At 44.1% G+C, this 10,721-nt stretch overlaps 1 protein-coding gene across 1 annotated transcript; it reads right to left on the minus strand.

Annotated features, from left to right (window-relative positions):
* Window positions 1-302: 302 nt before the first annotated feature.
* Window positions 303-10,467, minus strand: LOC129693879 (E3 ubiquitin-protein ligase TRIM69-like). Its single transcript, XM_055630621.1, has 3 exons — window positions 9,905-10,467; window positions 5,604-5,722; window positions 303-2,273 (listed from the first exon to the last, which is right to left on the minus strand). The coding sequence occupies exons 2-3, from the start codon at window positions 5,710-5,712 to the stop codon at window positions 1,891-1,893; spliced, it is 492 nt and encodes a 163-aa protein (XP_055486596.1). The 5' UTR covers window positions 5,713-5,722; window positions 9,905-10,467; the 3' UTR covers window positions 303-1,890.
* Between the last annotated feature and the right edge of the window lie 254 nt (window positions 10,468-10,721).

Genomic DNA, 10,721 nt, shown 5'->3' on the forward strand with positions numbered 1-10,721 from the left:
CTTCACTGCCTGCTGCACCTGCATGCCTACTTTCAATGACTGGTGTACCATGACACCCAGGTCTCATAGTATCTCCCCTTTTCGTAATCGGCCACCATTCAGATAATAGTCTACTTTCCTGTTTTTGCCACCAAAGTGTATAACCTCACATTTATCCACATTATACTGCATCTGCCATGCATTTGCCCACTCACCCAGCCTGTCCAAATCACCTTGCAGCCTCCTAGCATCCTCCTCACAGGTAACACTGCCCCCCCAGCTTTGTGTCATCTGCAAACCTGGAGATGTTGCATTCAATTCCCTCGTCCAAATCATTAATATATATTGTAAATAGCTGTGGTCTCAGCACTGAGCCTTGCGGTACCCCACTAGTCACTGCCTGCCATTGTGAAAAGGACCCGTTTACTCCTACTCTTTGCTTCCTGTCTGCCAGCCAGTTCTCTATCCACATCAATACTGAACCCCCAATACCGTGTGCTTTAAGTTTGTAAACTAATCTCTTATGTGGGACCTTGTCGAAAGCCTTCTGGAAGTCCAGATATAACACATCCACTGGTTCTCCACTCTACTAGTTACATCTTCGAAAAATTCTATTTTTCGAATATTCGAATGTACAAACTCTACACAGACAGCACCCATAGTCAGGATTAAACTTGGCTCTCTGGCGCTATAAAGCCGCAACTCTACCGCTGCGTCACTGTGCCGCCAATGATTCATTTGGACAAAACCTAGAATAAGTTAAAGATGATTTATTGAATTGAATTGAATGATACAGCACAGAAACAAGCCCTTCGGCCCATAGAGTTCATGCCAACTTGTGATCACCCGTACACACACACTTATGAACATAGTAACCTCAATATCAGACATTCTAAAAGAGTTCTTCACATTAACTTTTTATAATTGGCTTCAAAGCCTTCTTTTAACTAGCCTGTGAAGTCTCCTTCACGTTAACTTCTAATAATTAGCTTTGAAGCCTATAGATTTGCTGCTCTTTTATCTGCATTCCAGAATTTTGTGCATATTTAAGTTGAGAAAAATAGGCCTCCAATTTTTGGCCCACCTTATTCACCATTGTCCTGCGATGTAAATGAAACAAGTTTCATTCAGATTTATGTTATATTTTATAAGTTATTGACATTTTAAAATGTACAAAAAACACTTTACCACTTGCCCTGCCCATTAGCCGTGTTCGACGTCACAAAGACATCACAATGGGATCTAAACCACTTTCCCACTTGCCCTGCCCGTCAGTCACGTTCGACGTCACAATGTGCCTGCGCAGCTGGCCCGCCGCCATCTTGACATCCCAATTACTTTGTTTGCATTTGCCTGGCCTCACAACGGAGACCCAACGTCTCCACAAGTAAGTTTTGTTCTATTTTACAAGCTGCTCCACGGGTTCTCTATTCACTTTATTAACTTTAACTTAATTTCTGCCGTCAACGGCACAACTTTGAATGCGGCAGTCGCGCCTGCACAGTGCGGGCCCGTCAGGCGTGCATGCGCAGTGTGGTGGAATATTGCGTTGGCGGAATGGGACTTTCGTGTGACAGGGATCCAATGGGTCCCCCGGCCATCTAGTAGATATATGGAGTTAAACACTATTAATAATAGTTTACAGGTAGAGATGGTGTTGGAACGACTTATCAGTGTTGGACTCGCTGATTAACATTGATAACCGCTGGAAGTAGGCCCGTCCCAACTGTCTCCCCATAAAGGTTGGTTGCAGGATAAACCAAATAAACCTATATATTCACGTGGACTATTTGCAATGAATCAATTTTGCAACCCGTTAAGAAGAAAGGATAGAGTTTCTCAGTGAATTTGTCCCTGAAAGTGTACAGATGTGACATGTCATCAGCATTGTACAGTGTCACCTGGCCAGCCTCATAGTTCAGGTAGATGCCCAATCTCTGGGGTTTGACTGGAACAGGTAGGGCAGTACGTGGTGAAGACATAGTGGTATATTCCTCTCCCAGACGCCACAATAACCAGGCACCAGATTTTGGTTCCGGTGTGAACTCCCGCTTTCCTCAATACCGATGCTTTTACCACTCCCACACTCCACATGGTGTTCCTTCCGACCTCGACCTCCCAGTAGTGGCTCCCAGTATTGAAGCCCTGAGATGCCAGGACACCGTGCCACTGCACAAATCGCTCTGGCTTGTCAGGGACCTTCTGTTTAGCACCAAGTCTGATGGCTGTTAGGTCACTGGACAGGATGAGTCTCGGATGCGCAGTGTCCGGATTCAGCTTCAGTTTGATTGGGACTGAAGAGGAGAAAAAAGTCTGGATGGTGAATCCACGCGATTTGCCAATCAAACAGTTTGACACTTTCAGTGGTTGGTCAACATACATTCATGCACAGTAAATGAAAATGTAACAGGAAACTGCAGATGCTGGGTATCTAAAATAAAAGTGGGAAATGTTAGAAGATGCTGTTTCCTTTTTACTCAGTTCTGAACACAGGCCGCAGATCGGAAACATTATCTGTTTTCTCTTTAATTTAGTTTAGTTTGGAGATGCAGCTGGAATCAGGCCCTTCAGCCCATCGAGTCCACGTTGGCCAGCGATCCCCGCACATTAACACTATCCTACACACATTTGGAATAATTTTACACATACACAAAGCCAATTTACCTACAAACCTGGACATCTTATATGGTTATATGGTTATCTTTGGAGTGTGGGTGAAAACAGACGATCTCGGAGGAAAACCCACGCGGTCACGGGGAGAATGTACAAACTCCGTACAGATAGCACCCGTAGTCGGGATCGAACCCGGGTCTGTGGTGCTGCAAGCACTGTAAGGCAGCAACTCTACCACTGCACCACGCCGAACATATTTAGAACATATCGCAGTACAGCACAAGAACTGTCTACTGTATTCATGCTGAACATGATGCCAAGTTAAACTAAGCTTCTCCGCCTACACGTTATCCATATCCCTACATATCCATGTGAACATCCAACACACCACTGTCAGATCTGTCTCCACCACTGCTAGCACCAGATTCCAGGTACCCACCACCCTCTGTGTAAAACATTTGGCCCACGCATCACCTTTAAATGTTGCCCCTCTCACCATTCAGTTACGCCCGCTGGCTGGAAGAGAAAGGTGGAATTGCACAAAGCCTAGCAAGTGATTTAGTTTAGTCTATTTTAGAGATACATCGTGGAAACAGGCCCTTCGGCTCAACGAGTCCACGCCAACCACTGGTCACCCGTACTAGTTCCATCCTACACACTAGGGACAATTTACACAATACAATTAAGCTACAAACCTGCACGTCTTTGTAATGTTGTTGGAAACCGGAGCACTCGCAGTAAACTCCATGCAGTCACAGGGAGAACATACAAACTATATACAGACAGCACCCGTAGTGAGGGTCGAACCCGGGACTCTGGAGCTGGAAGGCAGCAACTGTACTGCTGCACCACCATGCAGCCCAGGTGATAGGTGGATATAGGTGAAGAGGGTGAGGTAGTGGGGCAGGGAGGGGGGTCACTACAGATACTTTCAAACTCTTTGATATTTTCACTCTGGTAAAGGTGCTGACTGTCTATCCTTTCTAATCCTAAACTATATGGATGTATATATCTTCCGTACTATCAGGAATAGCCATTATTTATCAGGCATTCCTGCCTGCCTCGCCACTTCCCTCTCTCGAGGCACAACACTTGGAGGTTGGGGAGGGCTCTGATGTGACACTATTGCTCACTCACTGACTCACTGGCACAACCTTGCAACAGCATAGAGGTTAAAGAGATACAGCATGGAAATTGATCTTTGACCTGCCGCATCCATGCAGACCATCGATCACACGTTCACACTAATTCTAGCTATCCCACTTTTTCATCCACTCGCTACAAACTCATGGCAAGTTGTAGAGGTCAACGAGCCTACAAACCTGCATGTCTTTGGGATGTGGGAGGAAACCAGCGCAGATGGAGGAAACGCATGTGGTCACAGGGAGAACGTGCAAACTCCACACAGACAGCAGCCGAGGACAGTGTCCAACCCGGGTCTCTGGCGCTAAGGCAGCTGCCTAAAAGCCCTGTCCCATGGTACAAGTTCATTCCAAAAGCTCTCCCGAGTTTGCCCTGATTCTAACTCGGAGATTTATGGTAATGGCCACTCGTCGGTACTCGGGGCTCTCGTGGACATTTTTCAACATGTTGAAAAATCTTCACAAGTCTTCCCGTGCATATCTGCCGTTAGCAAGTCTTCCCGAGTACCTGCCGTTAGCATTACGAGCCGCTAAGAGACATCCCGGAGCTCCGACGTACCCTCTACATTCATTCTCCATGCTTACCACGAGTTTGATTACTTTTAAACTCAGGAGAGCTCTTGGAATGAACTCATACTGTGGGACAGGGCTATTACCAGCAGCAACAGCGTGAATGTCCACATCGCGGATTTCACCTAATTTGGCATTGCTGTTAAGGCCACCATTTACTGCTCTTACTGGAGCATCTCACATAGCATTTAGGAACCATCCAGACAAGGAACAGCAGATGCTAGAATGTTGACCTGAGCACAGAGTACTGGAGGAACTGAGCAGATGAGACAACATTAGTGAAGGGAATGGATGGGTGATATTTCAGGAGTGAGAAACTTCTACAGACTGGTTGAATCAGTCTGAATGAGTCTGAAGAGGTGTCCTGACCAGAAACGTCACCTGTCCATTTCCTCCGCAGCTACCGCTGACCCACTGAGTTGCTGCTGCACTTTCTCATTTGAACCACAGTAGTCAGTCTGGCATCACGAAAGCTGGATAAGGATGGCAGATCTACTGTGCTGAGGAGCATAAATGAACCAGAAGGGATTTTAGCACAATCTGCATTTTTTGTGGTCATCTTAAGTTGTTGCTAAATTCCAAATGATGACAGAATTTAAATTGCACTGTTTCCATAGTGTGATTTGAAACTGGTAGCAATGCTTAAAATGATGGAAGGTACAGAGAGGGTAGATATTCTTAACCTTTTTTCCGCAGAGTAAAAATGTGGAGGACCACAGGACGTGGCTTTAAGGTGAGGGGGATGACGTTTAAAAATATGTTTGGGGCAAGTTGTGTTTAACACAGATGAAGCCTGGAACATGTTGCTGGGTGAGATGCTGGAGGCAGACACAATAGTGGGATTTAAGAGGCTTTGAGAGAGGCACATGGTTATGCACAGAATGGAGGTATAAGTTTCAGGCAGAGGAGATTAGTTTATCTTGGCTTCATTGACAGCATGGACATTGTGGGCCCAAGGGTCTACTCCTGTACTGTACTGAACTCAGATCATTAAACAGTTAGTTCAGGCCCCAGGATTACCAGCCGTGTTACATATCTGGTGTATCGCTATTGAACTGGCCCGGCCCAAATGTGTAGGATGGACCTGCAGGTACTAATTCACACTGAAGATAGACACAAGAAGCTGGAGTAACTCAGCGGGTCAAGCAGCATCTCTGGATAAAAGGAATAGGTGACGTTTCAGGACAAAACCTTTCTTCAGACTGGACCAAATATGTCAATTTTTCTCATACCTCTATCAAAATCTCTTCCATATTTCATTCACCATAATTCCTCGACGCTACCAGAAGATAAGTTTACCTGGATTAATTAGCTTCAGCATCCGTTTCCACAGGTTGAACTGAAAGGGGCCGCTGAAATCATCTTGCCTGAGGTCAATGGAAACTCTGGCGGCCCTCTGGAACTGCATGTTTTCACACCTGTGTTGGAAATAAAACATATCGCTGAGATGTAAAAGTAGAATCTCACTTTATATACGTATCAGCACTGCCCACAACTTCTGACTCTTCACAGACTACTATCCAAGACTGAGGTCTGAGGGAAATATGAACAACGTATATGAGAAATATATAAATCAAGTTATTCTATGTGTTGATTGGGGATAGTTATTGACCACGGTGTATCAAGGAGAATTTTAATAGTATTCTGCAAGGACTACCTCAGAAAGCAAATGGATCACTGGTGAAGGTGTGTGCTGTGGTCTAAATGTGGTGACTGGGCCAATGTTGACTGGGCCATAGGGCTGGAGTGTAATTATAATGGAAAGAAATTTACTGCCTTAAATGTTTATACACCGTATGAATCGTATGAGCATGAGGACGAGTTTCTGAACAGGTTAGCTTTTATTCAGTCCTTTATAGAGGACAACAGCTCATCTTGTGTCTACGTCATGGGTGATTTTAATGCTGACATGTCAGATAGCAAATCTTTATTTGCAGCACACCTGCAGCAGTTTTGTAATGAATCTAAACTAATTCTATCGAGTAAAGCTCTGTTGCCTGACACAAGTTTTACCTATGTTAGTGAGGCGTGGCACACAACATCTTGGCTAGACCATATTGTGACCACAGCCGATGCTCATGCCACACTCGAAAAGGTGGAGATTTGTTATGAACTTGCCACCTCTGATCACATACCTATTGCTGCACGGTTAAATGTTGAGAATGTCCCCCTGCTGTCCAGTAATAATAATGCTGCTCCCTCAAGTAAACTGGACTGGTCAAAACTGAGCAGAGAGGTTATGGCTGGATATTCACTGCGAACGGACAGTTTTTTAAATAATATTGAATTGCCTCAAGAGGCCCTAATGTGCTCAGATATGAATTGTAAGGACGTGCAACATGCTGAAAAACTCTGTGCCATGTATGATGTTATTGTGAAATGTCTCAATGCCTCCAGTGATCCCTTTTGTAAAAGCAGATGTAAGGTACCCAACATCAGACCTGGGTGGAATGAGTTTGTGAATGAGCAGTACGCTGAGGCAAGAGAGGCCTTTAGACTCTGGTCAGAGGCAGGTAGGCCTAGACAGGGGGCATTGCTAGATATGAAAAAACGCACAAATGCTAGAGTTAAATATGCACTTTGTTTTATTAAGAAAAATGAAAACACAATGAGAGCAGACTCGCTTGCCAGGAAGCTACAGAATAACAACCTTACTAACTTCTGGAAAGAGGTCAGAGTAATGAATAACAGCAAAACACCCCTACCGTCTGACATTGAAGGTGTTAGTAGCCCAGAAAAAATAGCTGAGAGTTGGCGTGAGCACTACTGTAACCTTTTTAACTGTGTTAAAAGTAACCCAGTTAGAATCAATCATGAACATATTAATCTCTCTGTAGATATGGTAGTTAGGGCAGTTGATGTCTATGATGCCATTAACATGTTGGATAACAACAAAGCCTGTGGTATGGACTGCATTACTGCAGAACATCTAAAATATGCCAGCTATAAGCTCTGCCCCTTGCTTTCCATGTGCTTTAATGGTTGTTTGGTTCATGGTGTCTTGCCAAATGATATTATGTCTGTAATGTTAGTGCCTGTGATTAAAGATAAGGCTGGTAGGCTCAACAGTATTGATAATTACCGACCTATTGCATTAGCCAGTATCTTATCTAAAGTACTGGAGAGAATACTGTTGACAAAGCTAGAAATGTATGTCCTTACTAATGACAATCAGTTTGGGTTCAAAAGAAAGCATGGAACTGACCTGTGTATCTATGCTCTTAAAGAGATTGTGTTCAGGTACTCGAGCCTGAATTCATCTGTATTTTTATGTTTTATTGATGCGTCCAAGGCATTTGATAGAATTAATCATGAACAATTGTTTGTAAAATTGCTAAATAGAGGTGCCCCTAAATTCTTAGTGAGAATTTTAGTGTTTTGGTATGCCCATCAAACGTTTCAGGTTAAATGGGACAATGTTGTATCTGCTCCATTCTGTGTTAGTAACGGAGTGCGGCAAGGAGGAATTTTGTCTCCTATTTTATTTAATGTTTATATGGACGAATTGTCAAATCAGTTAAATAGGTTAAAAACTGGCTGTCTTGTGGGCAACACTATTGTTAATCATCTGATGTATGCAGACAACCTGGTCCTGCTCTGTCCATATAGTGCTGGGCTGCAGCAGATGCTGAAGGTGTGCTCTCAGTATGGCCTTGATTATGACATAAAGTATAACGCTAAGAAAAGCTGCATAATGGTAGTTAGAAGCGCTGAGGACAGGGAATCAACTTTTCCGACCTTTTATTTGTCAGACAGTCCTCTTGCAGTGTGTGAGGAAATTAAATACTTAGGTCATGTCATATCTGATGACTGGAAGGATGACAAAGACCTCTACCGACAGCGCTGTAAAATTTATCTTCAAGCCAACATGCTTATAAGGAAGTTTTATATGTGCTCTGACCATGTGAAGTGTTCCCTGTTCAGAACCTACATCACACCGTTATATACTGCTCAATTGTGGTCTAAGTATAAGAAAAAGAGTATGCAGAGGCTTAAGGTAGCATACAATGATGCAATGAGGTTGCTACTTCGTGTCCCTAGGTGGCATAGTGCCAGTCAATTGTTTGTGTCCACTAGAGTGCCAACCTGTAAGGCACTCTTAAGACAGCTGATGTTTAGTTTTATGTGTCGCCTGGACAAGTCAGAGAACCACATAATTGAAGCCTTAGTCAGCCCTCTGAAAAGCTGCTATAGATTCACTTCTAGGCTAAGATGGCATTGGTGCAATAGCTTATATATATTTTAGGCTAATATGCAATTTCTTAATGTATCTTTGTGATCTTTGTACTGTAATTATGGACCTGTGTTAAAGCTTTAATAATAATAATAATAATAATGGATATGCCTTCTGAATGTGTGTTATAGTGTGGACCTGTTGAAGGTGTGATGCCAATTGAATTTTCCAACGTAGGTAATTACCCTCCCTGCTGCCTCCCTCTTCTCCGTACCCAACCCAGTACATCCCATTTCTCCCCCCTATTCTTGGCAACACAAGTGGATAGAGTGGCAAACAATGCATATTATACGCTTGTTTTCATTGATCAACTCATTGTGCACGAGTCGTTGCATTTAGTTCATTATCACTTGTACTGAAGTTTAATGAAAGCTTTTTTGCGTGCTAACTAGTCAGCAGAAAAACAATAGATGATTACAATCGAGCCATCCACAGTGTAGATAAATGATAATGTGAATAATGTTTAGTGCAAGATAAATTCTAGTCGTGACATCATGATGCAGCTTTATTAGACATTCGTTAGGCCGCATATGGAGTATTGCATGCAGGTGCTCATCCCTTTAACCAGAGGATATGGAGGCTTTGGAAAGGTTTATCGGAATGATGCCTGGATTTGGTGCTATTGGCTATAGCCAAGATGTTTGACACACTTGGATTATTTTCTCTGGAACATCAGAGGTTAAGGGGAGACCTAATAGAATTATATAAAATTATGAGGAGCATACATACGTTAGACAGCAAGAACCCTTTTCCCTGGATGTAAGTATTAAATACAGGAGGGCAGTTTTAAGGTGAGAGGGGCAAAGTTTAAAAGAGATCCGCGGTACAAGTTTTTTTTTACACAGAGGGCGGTGAGTGCCTGGAAAATGCTGCGAGGGGCAGTGGTGGTCGCACATACGGTGGTGGTGTTGAAGAGACTTTTGGATATATAGGGAATGGAGTGATATGGATTATGTACAAGCAGATAAGGGTGTCTTGGCATCATGTATGGCATAGACATTGTGGCTGAAATGCCTGTTCTTCCATCTAGATCCCTCACTTTTGCTTTGCATTTCACCCATCTTCTCTTCTTATCTGATACATGTTTGTTGCCTTTGTATCTCGAGCCCGTTTCGCTTATTCCACTGCCAATCAACCCTCCCCCACCCACCCCAACTGTATCCACCTATCACTCACCAGGCTTTGTCCCGCACACTACTCCTTCTCAGCTTTCTTCCAGCCCCTAATGTTTTTTGCTCCAATTAACCAAGTATTCAGTCACTTCGCAGGCCATTAACAGCTTGCACAATGCAAAGGACTACAGGTGGAATGAGTTGTGCTACAGAATATATAATTGTCAGCCAAATATGGACAAGAAAGCACTTACCGGCCAAGAATATTATTAATATCCTGAAAGAGAGAAGACGTTTGTTTTAGTTTTAGTTTTTAGTTTAGAGATACAGCACAAAAACCGGCCCTTCGATCAACCTAGCCCGCACCGACCAGCGATCCCCGCACATCAACACTATCCTGCACACACTAGGGACAATTTGATGCCCCCCTACACATCAACGGCGAGTGTGTGGAGAGGGTCAACACCTTCCGGTTTCTCGGTGTCCATATCGCTGCTGACATCTCCTGGACGGACAACACGACAGCGGTCATCAAGAAGGCTCAGCAGTGGCTGCACTTCCTGAGAGTCCTCAGGAAGCACAACCTGGACTCTAACCTGCTGCTGACCTTCTACCGCTCGTCCATCGAGAGCCTGCTGACATACTGCATTACAGCATGGTATGGCAGCTGCACCATGGCAGACAGGGAGAGGCTTCAGAGGGTAACCAGGACAGCGCAGAGGATCATTGGCTGCCCTCTCCCCTCCCTGATGGACATCTACACCTCCCGCTGCCTTAGCAGGGCAAAGAAGACCATCAAAGACAGCTCCCATCCTGCGTTTGGACTGTTCGACCTGCTGCCCTCTGGAAGGCGCTATAGGTGCATCAAATCCAGGACAAACAGACTCAAGACTAGTTGCTTTCCGAGAATTAGATCTACTATAAATTCAAATTCACACATGCACTGACTACACCACCCAACACGGACTTCCATCTGTATATATGTATATATGTATGTAGCGCCGCAGAATTTGTGCACCTATTTCCCCCCCCCCCCCCCCATCTCCCTTCTGTTTTTTGTTTTTTCTGTTT

This window comes from Leucoraja erinacea, unplaced genomic scaffold, assembly GCF_028641065.1.
Source record: "Leucoraja erinacea ecotype New England unplaced genomic scaffold, Leri_hhj_1 Leri_457S, whole genome shotgun sequence".
Lineage (NCBI taxonomy): Eukaryota > Metazoa > Chordata > Chondrichthyes > Rajiformes > Rajidae > Leucoraja > Leucoraja erinaceus.